Source organism: Trachypithecus francoisi, unplaced genomic scaffold, assembly GCF_009764315.1.
Source record: "Trachypithecus francoisi isolate TF-2019V2 unplaced genomic scaffold, Tfra_2.0 Lachesis_group12, whole genome shotgun sequence".
Classification (NCBI taxonomy): Eukaryota; Metazoa; Chordata; class Mammalia; order Primates; family Cercopithecidae; genus Trachypithecus; species Trachypithecus francoisi.
Genome location: NW_022681457.1, coordinates 102,338,631 through 102,360,806, shown reverse-complemented (window position 1 = coordinate 102,360,806; position 22,176 = coordinate 102,338,631). Strand labels below are relative to the sequence as shown.

Sequence of the window (22,176 nt, the reverse complement as noted above, 5' to 3'; positions counted from 1 at the left end):
CAACAAGGACTGCTCCCGGCCAGCCGGTGCTCAGCAACCGAGGAAGCTAGGGCTGTCCCCTCCCCTGTCTTCTGCAGACATCCACCCTTGCAAGAGGGTACTGCTTCATTGCAGTGCCAGGTTGACAGGTAAACTACAGATGCCCACACCCAGGAGGGCTGGAGAGGGGCCTGGGAGTCTTACCCACCTGGATTCCCTCGGCTCATCACCCTGCACTGCCTGGTCTGGTGGACCCGGGGCACTTGGGACAGGGAGCGTTTGTGGTATCTTTCTTTCTTTCTTGTTTATTCTGGTGAAATACACATAATGTAAAGTGTACCATCTTAACCCTTTTTAAGTGCACAGCTTGGTGACATGTAGTACATTCACATTGCTGTGTGGCCGTAACCATCACCACTGCCAGGACTCTGTTCATCCTGCAAAACAGAAACTCCGCACATTTAAGCAGTTGCTGACTCCTCCCTGCCAGCCCCTGGCAGCCAGCGTTCTACTTTCTGTCTTTTGTAAATCTGGCTACTCTAGGTGCTGCATATACATTGAATCCTAACAATATTTGTTCTTTGTTTCTAGCTTATTTCATTTGGCATATCTTTAAGGTGTATCAGAATTTCCTTCCCTTTCAAGGCTAATACTCCATTATAGGTATATACCACATTTTGCTTATCTACTGGTTCATTGACGTACACTTGGGTTCCTTCCACATTTTGGCTCTTGTGAATAATGCTGCTATGAATAGGGGTGTACACATATCTGTTTGAGACCTTGCTTTCAATTCTTTGGGATATATACCCAGAAATGGGATTGCCAGATCATATGGTAATTCTATTTTAAACACTTTGAGAAGCTGCCATACTGTTTTCCACAGCAGCTGCACTATTTTACAGTCCCACCCGTAATGCACAGGGTTCTAATTTCTCCACATCCTTGCCAACACTTATTATTATCATTTTTTTTTTTGAAAGGGAGTCTCGCTCTGTCACCCAGGCTGGAGTACAGTGGTGCGATCTTGGCTCACTGCAACTCATCTCCCAGGTTAAAGTGATTCTCCTGCCGCAGCCTCCCGAGTAGCTGGAATTATAGGCACGTGCCACTGCATCTGGCTAAGTTTTGTATTTTTAGTAGAGACGGGGTTTCTCCATGTTGGCCAGGCTGGTCTTGAACTCCTGACTTCAGGTGATCCACCTGCTTCGGCCTCCCAAGGTGCTGGGATTACAGGTGTGAGCCACCGTACCCGGCCTTATTATTATTATTTTTTATAACAGTCATCCTAATGTGTATGAAGTGGTATCTCATTGTGGTTTTGGTTTGTATTTCCCTAATGATTAGCAATGTTGAGCATCTTTTCATTTGGCCACCTGAGTATTTTCTTTAGAGAAATGTCTGTTCACGTCCTTTGCCCATTTTCTGATCGAACTGTTTCTTTTCTGTTGTTGTTGAGTTGTGGGAATTCTTTATGTATTCTGGATATTAATCCTTATCAGCTACATGACTGGCATATCGCTTCCCCCATTTCATGGGTTACCTTTTCACTCTGTTGAGAGTGTCTGGTTTATTTCAGAATCACTGATGCCCAGCCAGCAGGCAGCACAGAAGCAATTACACTGAACTTTCTCACATCCTGGGATTCCCTTGCGTGGGACCCAGGCCAGCCCAGGGAAACAGCAAGAAGAGCAGGGTGGAGGGAGTCTGTGGATCAGGCAGTCACTCAACAAGCAGCAGTGCAGGAGAGGCTGCTGAAGGATTTGAGGTGGGGGCAAGGCATAATCTGGTTCATATATTAGTAAGATCCCTCTGGCAACTGATATGGAAACTGGACTTACTGACTTCCCCAGGCAAGTCCTCCCACTCTAAGAAAGATAGAAGGAGCCATAGAGAAATGAGGGCAGAGCTTTGGCATCAGACAGGCCCGATTCCCGTCCAGCCATTGCTCGATAACGACATAACCTCACACATGTGGCTCACAGGTCAGAGCCTCTACTTCCTCATCTCAAGAGTAAGTACATAACACTTCCCCTGAAGATTGTGGCCCTCTGCGAGATCACGTCTTCAGGGGGCCTGGCATCTGGCAGCTATGACAGTCCACCAGCAGGCCAGCTCCTTTGTCTTTTTTCCCCAGCGACCCCAGCACAAAACACAGGGTCACTGGCAAAAGAAGGTGAGGTGCTGGCTGTGCTTCAGTGGCTGTGTTCTCTCTGCCCACAGTGGGACTCCATCAACGAGGTGGACGAGTCTTTCCAGCCCATCCACACATACCAGGTGTGCAATGTCATGAGCCCCAACCAGAACAACTGGCTCCGCACGAGCTGGGTCCCCCGCGATGGCGCCCGGCGCGTCTATGCCGAGATCAAGTTTACCCTGCGCGACTGCAACAGCATGCCCGGCGTGCTGGGCACCTGCAAGGAGACCTTCAACCTCTACTACCTGGAGTCGGACCGCGACCTGGGGGCCAGCACACAAGAAAGCCAGTTCCTCAAAATCGACACCATTGCCGCCGACGAGAGCTTCACAGGTGCCGACCTTGGTGTGCGGCGTCTCAAGCTCAACACGGAGGTGCGCGGTGTGGGTCCCCTCAGCAAGCGCGGCTTCTACCTGGCCTTCCAGGACATCGGTGCCTGCCTGGCCATCCTCTCTCTCCGCATCTACTATAAGAAGTGCCCCGCCATGGTGCGCAATCTGGCTGCCTTCTCGGAGGCAGTGACGGGGGCTGACTCTTCCTCACTGGTGGAGGTGCGGGGCCAGTGCGTGCGGCACTCGGAGGAGCGGGACACGCCCAAGATGTACTGCAGTGCGGAGGGCGAGTGGCTGGTGCCCATCGGCAAATGTGTGTGCAGTGCTGGCTACGAGGAGCGGCGGGATGCCTGTGTGGGTGAGCGCGCCATGGCCTGGGCATGGGTCAGCCAGCAGCGGCGTTTGGTCTGGGCAGGGCTGCCAGGGTGTAAGGGGGGGACGTCAGAGCCCACAGGCACCTGGGTGGCCCACACAGCCTCTGGGAAGATGGATAAACCTCCAGTGTTCCTACATCAGCAAATCGCCAGGCCACCTGTGTCCGTGTGTTGGGGAAGGACGTGGAAGCAAGAAGGGGGAGGGGAGATGGAGGGAAACAGACTCCAGCCAGGCGGTGCCTTCTGTCGGGGGTACCTACCAGCTAAAGGCACCTGTGCAATTGGGTATGCTATGGGATTCCTACCTGGATTAGGGAACGATACCGTGGGCTAACTCAGGTCAGACATAGTTCTAAGCACTTTGCGAGTATTAACTCATTGAATCCTGGCCACTGCGTTATGACATAGGAACTGCTATTATCCTGGTTTTATAGATGAGGAGACTGAGACACAGAGAGGCAAAGCAACTTGCCCAGGGTCATGCAGCTGGGGATGGCAGAGCTGGGATTTCAACTCAGAAGTCTGGCTCCAGAGTTGGTGCTCGAAACCACTGAACTTCTAACCTGTAGAATAGAGGGAAGTGGGACCCGGGCCCTGGGTGAATGAGCACAGTGAGGGGTACAAAGCCAGGGGCACCCGGGAAGTACAGTCTGGGTTGGGCCTGTCCCTGGGGCCCGGAAAAGGCTGCTTCTGTTCAGGGGGAGCTTATCAGGGACCTGTGCTAGAGACAGGCAAGGGCCTTGTGGAGGAAGACAGCGAGCAGAGAGCCCCTGGGCCATGACTTAGGGTGGCGCCTGTACCCATAGGTGTGCTGCTGGGTTCCTGTGTCGGACCAGGAGCAGGGCATGCAGACGGGGGAGCCTAGGCCCAGGTGGTGTGAGTGTATGTATGCATGTGTGTGTGCATGTGTGTGCAAGTGCACATACGCATATGTGGGTACATGTGTGCATGTGTGCGTGAGTGTACGCATGTGTGTACGTGTGTGTGTATCCGTGTGTGTGCATGTGTGCGTGAGTGTATGTATGCATGTGTGTACATTTGTGCACTAGTGTATGTATGCATGTGTGTGCGTGTGTGTGCATGTGTGTGTATGCATGTGTATGCACGTGTGTGCGCACGCATGTGTGTGCATGAGTGTATGTGTGCCTGTGGGCATGAGTGTATGTGTGCATTTGTGTGCATGTGTGTGAGTGTATGTGTGCATGTGTGCAAGTGTATCTGTGCATGTGTGTGTGTCCGTGTGTGTGCGTGTGCGCGTGCGCACGAGTGTATGTGTGCGTGTGTGCATGTGCGCGTGTATGCGTGCAGTGTGTGCGCGTGTGTATGTGTGCATGCGTGTGTACGTGTGTGCGACTGTGAGCAGGCGTGTGCACCTATGTGCAGTGTGTGTGCATGTGCACGACTGTGTGCATGTGTGTGCATGTGTGCGTGAGTGTATGTGTGCATGTTTGCGTGCATGTGTGCATGAGTCTATGTGCGCATGTGTGTGTATGTGTGCGAGTGTATGTGTGCATGTGTGCATGCAGGTGTGCGTGATTGTATGTGTGTGTGCATGTGTGCGTGAGTGTAATGTGTGCCTTTGTGCATGTGTGCACACATGTGTGCGTGTGTGCGTGTGTGTGCATGTGTGTGAGTGTATGCATGTGAGTGCATGTGTGTGTATGTGCGTCAGTGTATGTATATGTGTGTGCATATGTGCCTGAGTGTATGTATGCATGTGTGTGCATGTGCAATTGAGTGTATGTGTGCATGTGTGCATGACTATATGTGTGCATGTATGCATGAGTGTGTGTGCATGTGTGCGTGCATATGTGTGAGTGTATGTATGCATAGTGTGTGCATGTGTGTGTGCATGTGGGGAAGTCTGTTCAGCCAGGCACCCCAAGAGCAGGGAACACTAAGCAAGCTTGTGTGGACAAACAGCAGGTGCCCAGCTGCTCCTGGTCTTGGCCCAGCTTCTCTTGGTCTTGGCCCAGCTTCTCTCTGTCGTTTTCTTTGGTCTCACCAGTGGCACATGGTGGCTCAGCTCCCGGGGCACAGTGAAGCCTGGCTTTTGAGATCATTGGATCCCCTGGACAGAGGAGGTGAAAGGGAGGGGGATGTTCCTGTGCAGGGATCAGAGAGACAAGAGCCTGTCCCCAGATAACCTTAGTGACAACTGGAACGGGGCCCTTGTCAGCCGCTGGGAATATACTCCTAGCCTTTTGCTGCTACTACACAGGTCCTGGGACCACAGTGAGAGGGATCTTTAGTCCTCATCACCTATCCCTCTGCCCCCCAGCAGGCAGGCGGGAAAGGCCCCTGAGCACTAACAGGACTGGATATGACATAGGCTGACAGCCTCAGGTAATAACAGGTGGGGATGGAATCCAGCTGGCTCCACTTAGGAGCCATCTTGCCCAGAGATCTCTGGGGCCAGGATCTTCTCTGCAGCCACCAGGCCCTTTCCAGCCCTTCCCAGAGGCTCAATGGGTCTCTCTTTCTTTCTTTTCTTCTTTTATCTCTTTTTTCTTTCTTTTCTTTCTTTCTCCTTCCTTCCTTCCTCCCTTCCTCCCTCCCTCCCTTCCTTTTTTTTTTTTGGAGATGGAGTTTTCACTTTTGTTGCCCAGGCTGGAAGTGCAATGGTGTGATCTCAACTCTCTGCAACCTCCGCCTCCCGAGTTCAAACGATTCTCCTGCCTCAGCCTCCTGAGTAGCTAGGATTACAGGCACCCACCACCACGCCCAACTTATTTTTGTATTTTTAGTAGAGACGGGGTTTCACCATGTTGGCCAGGCTGGTCTCAAACTCCTGACCTCAAGTGATCCGCCTGCCTCGGCCTCCCAAAGTGCTGGGATTACAGGCGTGAGCCACCGCCTCCAACCCACTCTCTGGTTTTCTTAAGAAGTCTTGTTTCACATCCCCAATTTCTGAGTCTTCTCCTGTCCTGAGCTCTAAACCCCAAAGCACCTTCTATGGCGTTTGCCCATTTCTGGATTTGTTCTGCCCTCTGCAGCCTGGTTTGCCAGGCTCCCCAGGCCACAAGCCTCTCGTGGTTACTATCACAGACAGCCCTGTATGGCTCAGCTTTGCACTGGGGAAGAAAAACAACCAACACCCCTATTGCCTTCACAGCTTATAGTGGGGTGCATCACATACCAGCTCATTTGCTCATTGCAGCAAGGCAGGTATCACAATTCCATTTTACAGACGGGGAAGCTGAGGTGTAAGAGGTAGTGTTACCTGCTTAGGCCTCACAGCTGGTGAGAGCTGGAGCCTGAAGACAGGTCTGTATTGCTCTGAGCCAGATACAGGCTTTTAGCGTCTCACTGGCTTGCCCCAGGCTGCTTTGCCTACCAGAGCTGCTCCAAACAGCCCCTCATTCTGATGGGGATAATGAAGGACCTTAGTGATGACTTTTCATCTTTGATGTTATAACAGTTATCCATTCTGCTGAGCATCTACTGTGTCCCAGCATTGGGGATACAGGTACAGGGAGTCCCTGCCTCTGGGGACTTAGCAGTTTCCTATCCTTACAACAGTCCTCTAAGCTAAGTATTATAGTCCCATTTTACAGATAAGAAAAACTGAGGCCCTCAACTTAAGTAGCAGAGTAGTGATCTGATCCCAGGTTGCCTGATTCCAGCACCTTCAATTGCTTCCTCTGTGCACAAAGCCCTCTGCGAAGCCCCACTTCCCTCCTCCATGGGGTAGCGTTCGGATGGATGGTTAGTAACTGGTACAGCATAAGTCATAACAATCTGGCTGGTGGGCCGGCGCATACGCACTCAGGGTCGGCCACCATCCCCAACTCTGGATTTAGCCAGCGAGTACAAATACGTCAATCATTTGTCCCGGGTGCACTGAGCCACATTTGTCTGTAGGAAGGAGACCTGCCCTCCTGTCTTTGGGGTCAAGACCTCACTTGGAGGCCTCAGGTAACGCTGCAGTCTTCTTGTGTGGCAGAAGAAGGTAGCGGAGCCCAGAGAGGGAATGTATCTTGCCCAATTTTCACAGCACATCAGGGGTGGGGCTCTGAGTGGAAACCCCAGGGCCTGAGTGGCAGGACCTCACGGGGGCTGGGAGAGGCCGAGGCCACTCCTATTTCCTGGCGCTGCTGCCACATTAATAACAAATAAAAAGAAATGCCAAAGCGGAGTTAGGGAATTGCAGCATATTTTGAATTTTACATTTAAATCATAATACAACATAATTATGCCAGTTTCAAGATAATTACAGGTTTTATAAAAAATATTAATTCATAGTGCACTGCAGGCAGTGAGATTTGGGAACGGAAAGCCTGTTTTAAGTCGCACAAGGAAAGACATTTCTCAGCCCCGTCGGTGGCTTCTGTAGCTGTATAACTTCATTTGGGAAGGGCAGCACAGGTCCCAAACCAAGGCCCTTCACAAGTGGTAGCCAGGTCCAAGAGCCCCGCCTGGTGCCCCTTTCCACCCCTGGAGAAGCCCTTGACCTCTGTGGAGCTGCCTGGCTCCTTAGTGGATGGCCTGGGTTAAAGGAGGGGCTGGGAACAGAGTGGGGTACTTTTCCTGGGATACTTGAGCTGTTTTCTGCAAGCTGGGGCTGCCCCTGCCCAGCCTGAGGGAGATTCAGGAGATCTGCTGAGGTCCATGGGGCCCCTGCCTGGTTTGAGGACATCCTGATCCCTTTTGGGCAATTCTCTCAGCAAGCAGTTAAGGAGAGGAAGGGCGTGGAGTCAGGGGTCTCAGCTCACCCAGCCCTGAGTCCTTGTCCTTCTAGTGACAGGAGCAGGGGTCGAGAGCCTGAGACCCACAGTAGCGGTCAGGCCCCTTCTACAGCTGCCATCCCTGCCTCGGGTTTTGCCCTCAGAGGTACCCTCAGAAGGTGGCCAGACAGTACTTGATTTTGCAGAAGAAGACAGTATAGCCTGGGATAAGGGATCCACCAGGTCACATGGCTCTTTAGAGGTCTTGCTTAGATCGCACTCAGGCCTCAGAGGCCCATGGAAAAATGTCAGAGCGATGTGGGGCTCGTCCAGTTTACCACTGGGGAATTGGAGGCCCAGAGAAGTGAAGTGACTAGCCCAAGGACACACAGTGAGAGGTAGTTGATAGAATCTCCCATCTCCGGACTCCTTGACCAGAGGAAGCTCCCCAAACTCCACAACTCTGGATCCAGTGACCTCCCCACACCAGGCTGTACTTCCCAGCACCCCCCTGTACCCCGGTTCACCCCAGAAAGGGGAAGGGCCTCTCAGCGCATCACCCAACAGAGCAGCAGCCCAGAGTCTGAAGTCCTGGTTGCTGTCCTTCCTGTCACCTGGATGCAGAATATAAATCACCCTTCGCAGCCCTAATCATCTTTCTATAAATATCAGAGAGTCTCATTTCGGAGGGGGAGCAGGAACAACGAGCTCTTTTGCCTTCCTGACTGTGTTTAAAATCTGATTTAGAATTAATTTCCTTTGGTTGTCCACCGGCGGACACCTTATTTGTCAAATCTCCGGCTCTTTGCGGGGGAGAGCAGAGAGGTGGCCGGGGCCACAGGCGGCTGCTGGCCTGACAGGCGGCCTGGGCAAGGTACCCTCGGCAGGGGCAGGAGCCCCTCCTGGCTTGCGGCCCGACACCCCGGCACACGCAGGCTCCGGAAGCACCCTGGGTCGACAGGCAGGGTCGGGCCCCAGCCCAGAGCTGCTCCATCTGTCTCAGCCATTAATTCCCGGCCCAGCCTCCAGGTCTCTGGGCTCCCTGAGGCCTGGTGATTAGTATTCTTATTAAAGATTATTTTATTTTCATTGCGTGGATTAATCTGGCCTTGACACGTTATAGCCATATGGGTATTAGCCGAGCGTGTGAGAACTGCTGACTGGTGAGCCACAGCGGCACAGCTATCTCTCAGCTCTGGGATGGTGCTGGAAGACAGGGGGAAAGGCCATAGCTCCAGAGGCTCCCCGGCCTGGCTGCACGTCCTGGCTCTGCTGGGAACCTGGGGCAAGGCACTCAGGCTCCCTGAGCCTCTGTTTCCTCTTCTGTCGAACAATTGTAAGAATTCCAGCTACATCAAATTTGTTATCACAACAAGTGCCAGGCACTGCCCTGGCATGAATGTATGTGTTTTCACTCATGTCATCCCTTGCCATCTCCCTCTAAGGCGGGTAGAATTATGATCTCCACCTTACAGACAAGGAAACTGACTTCCAGCAACTTGCCCAATGTCACCGAGCTCAGATAAAGGGGGTCAGGCAAGGACAGGAACCCAGGCACTGCTCCCGAGTTTCTGCTCAGGCCTGACAAGGACCAGGTGGGCGCGGGAAAGGGTCAGAGACTTGCAGGACCAGCTGTGGTTCTGGCTTCCCTCAGGCCCTGCATCACGCCATGAGGCTTTGTTTGTCCGTTTTCCAATGCCCTGGAAGCTCCCTAAGAGCAGGCCCAGCTCTTATTTCTCTTGGGTCCATAGTAGAAGCTCAGTAAATTTGGAGAAGGGAATAAATGAGGGAGGGAAGAAGCAAACGGTCTCTGAGGTGTTAATCATTGTGGACTGGATCATTGCAGTGAGGATTACTGTTATTCAGCTCAACAACAGGTTCAACAAATATTTGCTGACAAAATGCAAAGCCCTCTTCTGATGATGCCACCCCCAGCGGCCCGCGGGGCTCAGAAGGAGCCTGCGCCCCAGGCTGTGCCCCAGGACTGAGCCTCCCGGGGGGCTTCTGGGAAGAGGAGGTGAGATCACAGTGTGTCAATCAAGACTCCCCGGGACTCCGAGCTCCCAGCCTTGAGCTCAGCCCCCAGGCCGGCCGGAGCCCTCTTGGAGTCCTCTGGAGGGGAGGGAAAGGTGTCGCAACACTGGGAGGTATTTTCCCGCACCCTGCAACTTACAAGCCCCTTCTTGCTCTGCAGCCTTCTAGAGCGTGAAGCAGCTTCAGGGCGTTACCATTTCTCCTGACTCCAGGTTTTCTCTCAAGTTCGTAGAATTGTACAACCGAACCTGGTTTTAGCTTTTATAATAAAGAGATACGATCAACATCCAGAGAAGAAATGCTCTGCAGTGGCGTGATGTCTTTGTAAATGAAGCTTCTCTCAGACACTAAGTTTTCCAGAACAGGATCTAGTGGAGAGAGAACCGCAGTGAACTTCCTGGTGGTCCCTGTTGCGAAGGACTTCAGCTCCATGGACGCACCTGGGAGCTGCCTGGCTGGGTGGCATTTGGTCTCCCTGAACCTCTAGGGTTTCTGCCCAGAGCAGATAGTGGTGGGATCCACTCAATTTGAAACCTCTTGCCTGGAGTTTAACAGCATCTGCCCAGAGCTTGCACTGGACCAGGTTCTGGGACATTGAGATGAATAAGGGAGTCCTACTCTGTTTGCAAGGATCTGCCCACAAGGGCCTCTCAGTCTAGAAAGAGAGTCAGACACAGACAAGCGAGTACAGCCATAGTGTTGCAGGTGGTGAGGCCAAGCAGGGGCTGCAGGAGCAGGGCGGGGAGTGGTCCTTTCCCTGTGTGTGTGTGTGTGTCTGTGTGTGTGTGTCTGTGTGTGTGTCTAGAGTTCCAGAAGGGACAGTCTAAATTAATCTTAAAAGAGGAGCTCAGCAGGTGGACAAAGGAGAAAAAGCATCCCAGGAAGAGGGCACAGCATGTGCAAAGGCCCTGAGGCAGGAATCAGCCAGCTGGGTGTGGGAATCAGCCAGTGCTTTAGTTTGGCCTAAGGATGGGGGTGAGGGGCAGCACTAAAGGAGGCTGCATGTGGGTTTTGGCTGGGCAGGGAGGGATTTGAATACCAGGTTTCATTGTGTAAGCCCTGGGGAGCCTGTGAGGTGCAAAATAGGCAGTGACTAACTGAGATGTGCATTTTGGAGACTCCCTCAACCGAGGGTATCCCCCTCCCTGCACAGTGGACTTGTTCTTATTCTTTAGGCCACAACTTAAATATCATCTCCTCCTCTGGGAAGTAGCTCCTCCCACCGTTCACCCTTCCTTCACCTTAGCCCCCTCTTCTCTCCCTCCCTCCCAGCAGTGATCACAGCTGAGAGCCAGTGGCTCTGGTTCACAGCCCTCGGAGGCCCAAACAGGCCTGGTCCAGAGTCGCGCTCATGAACAGTGGTTGACTGAAAGCATGATCATGCAGGCAGCTGTGGGGTGGAGGCGGGGCTGGAGGCTGAGTCTGAAGGCTGCTGTGGGTGAGAGATGAGGTAGGGTGTGGCAGAGGCTGGAGAGAGGGTCAGTCCCAGCCACAGTGACAGTGACAGTGACAGTGTGGGCCCGGGAGGGGAGGAGCCTGCACTTCTTGGATAGTCAGCTTCCCACGGGGAGCTTGTAAAACAGATCCCCAGGTACTGGCCCTGGCTCTTCTAACTCAGCTGTCTGTGGTGGGGCCAGGAATCTGTATTTTTACAGAGGTGGCTTCATGTCTCCCCGTGTTTGGGAGCGATGGGTCTTACCACGTGTCCTCGCCTTTCTAGTCGCATTCCCAGCAACCCCGTCCCTGGCCGGCTTCCTCATCCCACCCAAGTCACTCCCAGGGCATTTGATCCTCAGCCCCATGGCCCTGGCCCCTAGGCTGGTGTCCCACATAAGGACCAGTGTCCTATAAAGGACAGAAGGACAGCATCTCCACCCCTAAAGCTGGAGACAGGGCCTGGGGGAGGGATCAGAGGAGGGTGGGAGAATTTGGAGATGCTTGGGGTGAGGCTGACTTTGAGGCTGGGACTCCCATGTCAGGGTCTTAACTTCAGCTCCGCCCTGACTGGCTGTGGAAGACACAGGCCCTCTGTGGACTTCAGTTCTGCCACCTGCAAATGAGGGCAGCACTGGGCAGTGCTGAAGGTCTACACCTCCGTCCCCCTGGGGGACCGCCAGGATGCTGTGGGCCCCAGTGTGAGCTGTCCCCAAGGCCTGCCAGGGTGGCCCTGCTGGCTCACGTGCAGCCACCTTCTCCTCCACAGCCTGTGAGCTGGGCTTCTACAAGTCAGCCCCTGGGGACCAGCTGTGTGCCCGCTGCCCTCCCCACAGCCACTCTGCAACTCCAGCCGCCCAAGCCTGCCACTGTGACCTCAGCTACTACCGCGCAGCCCTGGACCCGCCGTCCTCAGCCTGCACCCGTGAGTACCACTCCCAGATACCAGCACTCTTGAGCCCAAGACTGGGCTGGGCCCCTGTGTTTGGTCCTCCAGGCCTCAGAGAGCCAGTTCTCTGCTGGTGGGCAGGGGCAGGTGGCTCTCTTGGGCTAGAGGTCAGACTGGGGTCGGGGAGTGACTCTGACCCCTCCACGGTGGCCTAGACCTCTCTGGGCTCCCCGCCTCTGCCATGTGTCACCTACACTGGAGGGCAGAATGGAGCTGGCCTCACTTCCTTCACCACACTGAGCAGTTTTTGTCATCTTCTGATCTAGCGGCGATGCTGATGTCCTGGGGGCCAGGTGGGCAAGCCAGGGTGCTCACCTGTGCGGAGAGGGTGAGGGTTAGAGCAGCAACCCCTCCATCACCATCATCTTTGATGAACTTGTTGGAACTACTGAATGCTGAGAGTTGCCTTAAGTGTGTATGGTGTGTGTGCGTGTGTGTGCGCACATGGAGTTTGCATGTCTGATTCTGTGTGTGCCCTGGGCCCCCTGCAAGGATTGTGTGGCTGCATGTGTCTGTGTGGGCAGCTGCTCTTACAGACGACGCCTGTGACGTGTTTGGATGCCTGCATGTAAATGTGTGGTGTGTAGTTGAGCTCACATATATAAAGGATTCATCACATATATTAAGGATTCTTAAGAGGAGGGGTGTGTGTGTGTGTGTGTGTGTGTAGGTGTATGTACATCTGGGTACCTGAAAGGGACTCAGAAGTCCTTGTAAAGCTTGAACGAGGGTGTCTTGTGAGCTCAGCACATGTGTGTGCGCATGTGCACACCTGGCTCTGCAAGGGTGCATGTGCCTGAAGAGGGTGTGGCTGCATGTGCACCAGCCTTGCGGACCTGAAGGTATGGGAGGGATTCTGTGCCCATGCCTGCAAGGCCATGTGACTGTCCTACCTTCTGCTGATGCAGCGCCTGGGTTCTCTCCTCTCATCTGTCCTGACGGGCCACTCATACTCCCATTCCAGGCCTGGGGAGGGACCACAGCCTGCTCAGCCCAGCCCAGTTGCCAACCCTGGGCTCTTGTGGTAGGGCAAGAGGCGCTTCAGACTGTTGTGATTTTGCTCTGAATCTACCCAAGCAGCGACCCCCATCTCCCCCTCCCATACATCCATCACCACCCAGCGCCAGACTCCCTGCACGTGGCAGGCGGGGGCCCAGGGGCATTCATGCCTACATGCTTGTGCACATACACACAGACACACACACCCGCCCTCCCTCCACTGCCCTGCCCAGATCTGTGCATTTTCCCCGTGTGGGACCTGTTGGGGCAGAAAAGGTGACCGGGTGACAGGGTGACAGCGTGGGCTCCTCAGGCAAGGTGAGTCCGGCCCCAGGTCATGGACACTTGCGTGGAACTGGCTGGACTCTGGTTTCTTTCCAAACCCACAGTTCAGTGCCTTTAGGTTCTGGAAAGCTTAAGACCATAAAGGCCGATCTTTTAGTATTCTATACCCTTCAGATGTTAAAATTCTCTTCTCTTCAGATTGTAAGATTCTGATTCCAAGATCTTACAATTCTGTTTTCTGAAGACCTAAGATTCTCTGCCTGGGATTCTGAAAACTAGAATTCTGAGGCCAGGGGCCCCCACAGACCCCCATGCTCTCCTCTCTCAAACCCCCACCCTAGCCCCTCATGCCCTAGCCCCACATCCTGGTCTGCTCAACCAGGGGGTCACCCCTCTCTCTCCAAGTCTTTGTGCTGCCCAGACAGAGGCTCCCATGCCCAGGATTGGGGAGGGGTTGCTTGGTACACACAGCCATGGGGATATACAGTGGGCTTCTGGGGACCTCCACTTAATCCTACAGTGCATGCTCAGTGGCATTTTATATCAGATCCAGCTCAGAAGGGTCAAGGAATGAATGTGGCTGTAAATGCCTGGGTCACTTACACACGGGGTGGCTGCTATGGGCGCCCCCGGGACTGTGCGCTCTCTCTCCCGCTCTGGGTGAGTGCTGGGATGCCCAGACCCTGGGATCACGGTGGTCCTGATGGGTGGGGGGGATGGGGTCCCAGGGTTCTGTGCCCAGACTCTGACATTGTGGTCCCAGTCTGATGGCAGAGACACAAACTCTGCCGTTGGGGAGGCTCCAGAGGATGGAGTAGATGTGACCCTATCCTTAAGGAGCCCTAAATATGGTGGGGAGCCCTTCTCTTGGGGAGCCCCAGGTCTGACGATAGGAAGACAGGACGGCTCACATCAATAACCACTGCCCCACCTGTCATCCTCTGCCCTCAGGGCCGCCCTCGGCACCAGTGAACCTGATCTCCAGTGTGAATGGGACATCGGTGACTCTGGAGTGGGCCCCTCCCCTGGACCCAGGTGGCCGCAGTGACATCACCTACAACGCCGTGTGCCGCCGCTGCCCCTGGGCCCTGAGCCGCTGCGAGGCATGTGGGAGCGGCACCCGCTTTGTGCCCCAGCAGACAAGCCTGGTGCAGGCCAGCCTGCTGGTGGCCAACCTGCTGGCCCACATGAACTACTCCTTCTGGATCGAGGCCGTCAATGGCGTGTCCGACCTGAGCCCCGAGCCCCGCCGGGCCGCCGTGGTCAACATCACCACGAACCAGGCAGGTAGGCAGAGAAGCTCTGGCCCGCAGCCTCCCGGTCTCCCAGCTTCCCCTGCCCCAGGCCCATCCAGGGATCAGAGCTCTGCCGGGACATGCTGTGGGCCTTTAGGCAAGTGCCTCTCTGGCCCTGCCCTTCTCACCAGGACCCAGAGCTAGAGGCTCTTCATTGCCTTTAGAAAAGTGGAACATGTTCTATCAGTAACAGAAATCCCAAAAGCTCAGAGGCAGGCTAGTGTGGCTGTTGAAAGCCTAGGTTCCAGAATTTTCCCTGTCTGCGCCTCTGTTTCCTCCCTGGTGCAATGGGAATAATAGTACCTGCCTGAGGTCCTCTCAGGATGCTTAAATGAGAGGAATGAAATTGCTTAACCCAGCACCTGGCCCGTGGTAAATGCTCAATAAATGTCATTAAAAAGTAAAATCACTCTGATGATCATTTTCCAGAACAGCTGCTACAGCTGCCCCTGGGATAGACCTGGCTTCACTGGCTTGGACCACAGTCATTTATCCGTCAGTTTCTGGCCAGCTGGTGGGCTGAATTCACCCCGGAACCTCTTTCTTCCCAAACTCTGGAGGATCGTGCCTGTCAAGTGACAGGCTGGCCCAACAGCCCGCCCAGGGCAGCTTCCTATTAACAGCCACCCTCACCTGTGCCCAGCACCCTCAGACCCCCACCCACCATCTCCTCCCAAAACCACGCAGCCCTGGCCCCACAGACACTATGCCTACCATGTCACAGAGGAAGAAACTGAGGTCTGGAGAGCCACCCAGGGCCACCTGACATAGGAAGTGGCAGAGGCAGGGCTCAAACCCAGGTCTGTGTCACTCCCAAGTGAAGCAGGTCCCCCCAACTCTGAATCCAGGGCATGCTGTTCCCTGGTGCCAGGGCCTCACCCCTTCAGAAGATTCCCTCATTCTACAGCTCTCGTGGAGCACCCACTAAATGCCAAGCGAGGTGCCAGGTGCTGGCAACACAGAGAGTGACCTATGTGCCCCGTGGTAGAGCCCAGCCCTTGCCCACCTGTCTCTAGGCACCTGAGGCCCCTGGCAGGCTGGTCCCAATGGAGGAGAGAGCAAGAGAAGCCCACAGCATTCAGGCAGCATCCAGGAAGCCCCAACATTAAAGAGGAAACTAGACCCTGCCTTGAACCTGCCTTCCCTTCCAGCCACCAGACCGTTTCTCTTCCCATAAGACCCTCTCTGTCCGTGCCTGGCGTATCTACTTCCTCTCCCCTGTGGGCCTTCTCTGCATCTTTCCTCACCTCTCCACAGAAGTCAGCAGCCCCACATGGCCACATCCATGGGCGCCTCTCCCCTTTCATTTCCTCCACCTAGAAACACTTTTCTCTTGCTCCTGTGTCCCAGCCCACCCCCATTTTCCATCGACCTATGTGGCCTGTCCGTCTCATCTTTGTAACCCCACCTCTAAATGGCCTCTAAAGGCCACAAGTCCCTGGGAATGTCCTGGATCCTCCTCTCTTTCCTGTGTGCCCAGATCCATCTTTTCCGGGCGGCTGTTTCAGGGCCCATGACTTTGATTTCCATCTTCGTACTAACAACCCCAACTCGCGGTCACCAGCGCAGACCTCTCCCCTGGGACCCAGCTGCCCACTCCCGTCTCCATTCCATTGTGTGAAAAACAAACAACCCTGCCACACCTGCACCTGCCCCGCCCTAGGACGTGGCACCCCCAAACCCAAGCTGTCATCCTTGACTCTCATGCATGTCACATCCATCCACCTGAAAGCCCCAGGGGCCTCCCTTCAAAATGACCAACTGACCTCCACCCCCGACGAGTTCATGCCTGGACCACCACAGGAGACCCCTCTTGCCTCACCCCCACAAGACATTCTCCACACCACTTCTGAGTGAGCTTTACAAATAGAAGTGAGGGCTGGGCGTGGTGGCTCACGCCTGTAATCCCAGCATTTTGGGAGGCCAAGGCAGGAGGATTGCTTGAGGCCAGGAGTTTGAGACCAGCCTGGGCAACATGGCAAGACCCCATCTCTGCAAAAAGCTTTCTTTTTTTGAGACAATGTCTCAATCTGTCGCCCATGCTAGAGTGCAGTGGCACAATCACAGCTCACTGCAGTCTTGGTCTCCGGAGCCCAAGTGATCCTCCCATCTCAGCCTCCCAAGTAGCTGACCAAAGGCACACAGCACCATGCCCAGTGATTTTTTTTTTTTTTTTTTGTAGAAATGGGGTATCCCTGTATTTCCCAGGCTGATGTGAAACTTCTGGGCTAAAGTGATCCTCCTGCCTCAGCCTCCCACAGTGCTGGGATTACAGGCACGAGCCACCGTGCCCAGCCCCCCAAAATTTTTTAAATGAAAATACGTGAGATCAAGCTGTCCTCAAAGCCCTTCACAGCCCAGGCTGAGCGCACATGCAATTCAGACATTCTCATGGCCTGTGGACCCCATGGCTTCGCCCCCGCCTGCCTCTCCAGAGCACCTCTTTCCCTGGCTCACTCTCTTCTGGCCACGATGGCCTCGGGTGTCCCTCGTTGAACACGCTGGGTCTTTCCCTGCTGCTAGACCGTGGCCTGGCTTCTCCTTTGGAATGACTCGCTCTTCCCCAGACATTCCCGTGCCTGGCTCCTCTGCCCTGGAAGCTCCCCCGACCATCGCAGCTGAAATGGCCCAGTGCCCTTCCGGGCCCTGCAGACATCTTCTCCATCACAGCACCCCTTCCTACCTTTCCCAGCACCAAAAGAACCCCATTCTCCTGTTTATTGGACGCCCTGTCTCCTTTCCTGGGACAGAAGCTCCTTGAGGGCTATCTTAGGCACTGCAGTGCTCCCGGCTCCTCGCCCCATGCCCAGCATATGATAGGCACTCAGGAGTTCTAAAGGATCAAGCAACAGCTCTAAGCAAATGGGGAGGACTGTGCTCAATGACCACCTGCCCCTCCTGCCTCACCATCGCCACTTCTCTACAACCAGCTTCTCCCTGGAGCACTCCCACTCTGGGCCCTGGTCTCACTCTGTCCACCCCCATCCCACAGCACCTTCTGCTTTGGTTTTTAAGAGACACGCCCTGTGTGTCCCTTGCAAACAGTGGCCTCATCGAATCCTCCCCTCCCCCTGGCAGGTGGTGCTCACTAGCTTCACTTTATAGAAGGGGACCTGGCGTCCACAGGCAGCAAGTGACTCACCCAGGATCCCAGCTAGCAAGAGGGTCCCAAACCCACGCCTGGCTCCTGGGCTGGTGGGCTTTACCCTGGACCACACCCTTCCAGTGCAACTCTGGAGCTGCTTCTTAATTTCTCATGCCAGAATCATCAGCAGCATTTATTGAGCACCAACTGTGTGCAGTGCCTGCCCTCAGGGAGCTCCCAGTTATGCTGGGGATGCCCAGACATGAGGGAAGACTTAGTCACGTAGGATAGAGTCAGAACTCGGAGTGAGCAGAGGGGAGGAGGAGGCCTGAGGGCTGGAGGGGCAGGAAGGACAGTGCAGTTCCCTCTGTTTGGCTGTGGCTGTGGCTGTGGCTGACCCCTCCTAGCAGGCTCCCCACAGGGCTGACCACCTGAGCCAGGAGGCAGGGATGCATGAAGAAAGGCATGGGTGACTCTGTCAAGGAGGGAGGGGTGGATGGGCAACCAAGTGTGAATACCTGGGGCTCAGCTCACCCCCTTCCCTCAGCATCCAGAGTTGTCCCAGCTACGCCCTCCAAACCCAGGCAGTAAGGGCCCTGTTCCTCCAGTCTTTCTACACTTCTTTCGCCTGACCTTTCCTCCTTCCTCAAGCACTCCCAAGCAGCTGGTCCATGCCAGGCCCTGGGCTGGAGAGCGAGACTCAAACCTCTTCTTGGCCAAGCCAACCCTAGCATCCCAGACCATGCCAGGCTACACCAACCCCAGGGGACTGACCCCAAGTGGCCACCAGTGATTTGTTGGGAGAACTGGAGGGTGCTGGCTGTCCTGGGGCTGGGGCAGGACCGTCAGGAAGCTGAGCAGGGCTGGAACCAGGATCCCCGGGTGGAGCCTGGGAAGGGGTGGGAGAGAGGCCACCCCTTGTCTCCCATCCGCCCATCTTGGCCGCCCCAGCCCCATCCCAGGTGATGGTGATCCGGCAAGAGCGGGCAGGGCAGACCAGCGTCTCGCTACTGTGGCAGGAGCCTGAGCAGCCCAACGGCATCATCCTGGAGTATGAGATCAAGTACTACGAGAAGGTACCATGGGCAGGACTGAGCGGGCGGGGTTGGGCCCTCACGGCAGGACCCACTGACCACCGTCCTGTGGCAGGACAAGGAGATGCAGAGCTACTCCACCCTCAAGGCCGTCACCACCAGAGCCACCGTCTCCGGCCTCAAGCCAGGCACGCGCTATGTGTTCCAGGTCCGAGCCCGCACCTCGGCAGGCTGTGGCCGCTTCAGCCAGGCCATGGAGGTGGAGACCGGGAAACCCCGTGAGTGCAGGGAGGGGGCGGGCGTGGGCATGGAGCAGCCCAGGCGCCAGGACCCTGGGGTTGGGGGGTGGCCGAGAAGAGAGCTAGTGCGGGCTGAGCTGGTGCCAATGCAGGATTTCTGCTCTGCTTGCCCTACCAAGTGGGGTTGTCGGAGTTTTTTGTTTAATTGAGACAGTTTCACTCTGCCACCCAGGCTGGAGTGCAGCGGCATGATCTCGGCTTATTGCAGCCTCCGCCTCCTGAGTAGGGCTCAAGGGATTCTTCTGCCTCAGCCTCCACAGTAGTGGGAATTACAGGTTTGAGCCAATACACCCGACTACTTTTTTTTTTTAGATGGAGTCTTCTCTATTGCCCAGGCTAGAGTGCAGTGAGTGGTATGATCTCGACTCACTGCAACCTCCACCTCCCAGGTTCAAGCAATTCTCCTGCCTCTGCCTCCCGAGTAGCTGGGACTACAGGTGCCCCCCCACCATGCCCAGCTAATTTTTGTATTTTTAGTAGAGACGAGATTTCACCATCTTGGCCAGGCTGGTCTCGAACGCTTGACCTTGTGATCCACCCACCTGAGCCTCCCAAAGTGCTGGGATTACAGGCATGAGCCACCGCTGCCAGCCTAATTTTTTGTATATTTAATAGAAATGGGGTTTCACCATGTTGACCAGGCTGGTCTTGAACTCCTGACCTCAGGTGATCCACCTGCCTTGGCCTCCCAAAGTGCTGGGATTACAGGCATGAGCCACTGCACCCGGCCTCTGTCGGCATTTTCGCAGATGAAAAACTGAGGCTCAGAGAAGGACAGTTGCTCACCTAAGGCAGCAGAGATGGTGACAGCACCCCTCACACAATGGCTGGTACTGAGATCAGTGTCAGAGTCTGGGACCAGCAGCATTGGTCTCACCTGGGGACTTACCAAAAATGCGAATTCCCAGTCCTCACCCCAGCCCTTCCGAAACCCTGTGGGTGGGGCCCAGCCATTTGGGTTTTAACAAGCCCTTGTTGATCCCCAGGCACTGTCACATTTGGGACCCTCTGGCTTCGAGGCTGTCCCTTTCACTCTCCTGCCCCAATCTCCAGCCTGAGTCAGGGTCTCCTGTATGTGCACCCACAGTGTGCTGGAGCTAGGACAGAGATAGCGACCACCCACCTGGCACTCGCTGGGCGTCTGAGTGCCTCCGGTGCTCGTAGGCCTGGCACCCCCTCAAGATCACCCGGATGGGAATCCTGAGCCCTCCATCCTATGTACTGTGTGGCCTCGAGTCAATTCCTTGAGTTCTCTGAGCCTCAGCTTTCCATCTGAAAATTGAAGATAATGCTGGGGTCTCCCTGGAAGGGATGTGGGGAGGGTTTACTGAGGCTTGAAGGTACAGCTCTCAGCACACTCCGTGTTGTCACTGTCAGGATAACAGGAAGGACAGGCGTTTATTGGCTCAGAGGACACACGAGTCTTCTCTGGTCCCATAGCCCCAAGAAGCAGCGGCACCAGCATTAGGAAGCCGGGGCATCCAGGTCTCAGGAACTTGAAGAGGAAGCTTAGGAGAGGGTGGGGTGGGAGCAGAGGAGGAGCTGGCCTGCGCGCTGACTCTGGGCTGGCTCATGGCTAAGGAGGCTCCCCACTGGCCCCAGGGTCCCAGCCAGGCAGGCTCAGAGGACTGCCAGACCCCTGGGCCCAAGGCCAAGGCTGAGAGCCTGGTCCCCCAACCCTGGCTTTCCCCTGCAGGGCCCCGCTATGACACCAGGACCATTGTCTGGATCTGCCTGAGTCTCATCACGGGCCTGGTGGTGCTACTGCTCCTGCTTATCTGCAAGAAGAGGTGGGTGGTCTGGCCCAGCCACACCCAGCCCCTCCTCTCAAGCGCTGTACCTCCTGCCTGCCCCCAGCCCCACCGAGCCGGTGGTCCCCGTGTGCCTGGGGCTGGCTCACTTACAAATACATCACCTTATTTAACCTAATGACATGCCAGTGATGTAGAGATTCTGACCTCACTTTGCAGGTGAGTAAATTGGGGATCAGAGAGGCTAGGCTTCTTGCCAGAATCACACAGTTGATAGATGCCAGAGCTAGGACACGAGCCTAGGTGTGTCAAACTCAAGCCCATACTCTCAGTTGTCCTCTCCACTCCATTTTGGAGGGAGGTAGAGACAGGATAGTGTGTGGGCTTGGGGTCCCAGACAATGAGGATCATCTAATTGATGGAGAAAGGGTGACCCAGGGAAGGGAGGGGGCTGGCCAAGGTCACCCAGTGTCGTTGGCCACAGAAGCCTCATCTCCCGATGCCCCACCAACAGTGGTTTCATATAACATTGGGCTGACAGCATCGTAGACTTTGCCAAGAGGGTCAGGTGGACTCGAGGGCATTTTGAGGATCGCACAGTGCTTGTGACCGTCACGGCGGTCACAGTTTAGCTGGGTTGAGAGCCTGAGGTCAGGGACTTTCCCCTGCACACTTTGTGAGGAGCAGGAGCTGACCTGTCAGGGGAAGGGGCATGAAGAGAGAAGCCATGACTCGTCCCCTGGTTGGGGTCAGGTCCTGGGCTAGGGATGGCCTGGCCTCAGGCAGGGCGGTGCCCTCCTCTGCAGGCACTGTGGCTACAGCAAGGCCTTCCAGGACTCGGATGAGGAGAAGATGCACTATCAGAATGGACAGGGTGAGTGCAGGGGCCCAGAGGTCTGGGGCAGAGGGAAGGCCACAGGGGGACCCAGTGCTGGACTAGGGGTGGCACAGATGGGAAGGAGGAAGGTGCCCAGTGAAAAGACCAGAGCCTGAGAGACAGACTCCAGGATGTCACAGAGACCTGGTGTCCCAGAGGGCAGTGCCATTCATGCCTCTTGGACTCTCAGACTACATTCAGGATGCTACAGATCCTCTCCCCAGGGAAGGGCACACATTTGTATATGATTTCAGAGTGGGAGTTCATATACTCTTCGACAAGAACCCCTACTACGGAGAGATTTTCAGGATCCTGTAGAGATCCCAGACAACGAGGTGAATCTGGGAATGCCTCCCTCCATGCCCCACTCCTGTGCCCATGGCAGACGTTAGCATCAAGCATGGTGCCAGTTCCCACCAGGCCTGGGTGCAGACTCAGACTCCTCCTTAACTACTTTATTTATTTATTTATTTATTTATTTATTTATTTATTTATTCTGAGATGGAGTCTCACTCTGTCACCCAGGCTGGAGTGCAGTGGCTCAATCTCAGCTCACTGCAACCTCTGCCTCCAGAGTTCAAGTGA

At 55.1% G+C, this 22,176-nt stretch overlaps 1 protein-coding gene across 1 annotated transcript in view; it reads left to right on the top strand.

Annotated features, from left to right (window-relative positions):
- EPHA8 (EPH receptor A8) overlaps positions 1 to 22,176 on the top strand; it is a 33,817-nt gene that overhangs the window by 4,883 nt on the left and 6,758 nt on the right. Inside the window, exons 3-9 of the mRNA XM_033228880.1 lie at positions 2,203 to 2,866; positions 11,787 to 11,942; positions 14,202 to 14,537; positions 18,582 to 18,706; positions 18,780 to 18,942; positions 20,660 to 20,753; positions 21,521 to 21,588. Of these exons, the coding sequence (XP_033084771.1) occupies positions 2,203 to 2,866; positions 11,787 to 11,942; positions 14,202 to 14,537; positions 18,582 to 18,706; positions 18,780 to 18,942; positions 20,660 to 20,753; positions 21,521 to 21,588 (1,606 nt within the window). The remainder of the gene's footprint in view (positions 1 to 2,202; positions 2,867 to 11,786; positions 11,943 to 14,201; positions 14,538 to 18,581; positions 18,707 to 18,779; positions 18,943 to 20,659; positions 20,754 to 21,520; positions 21,589 to 22,176) is intronic.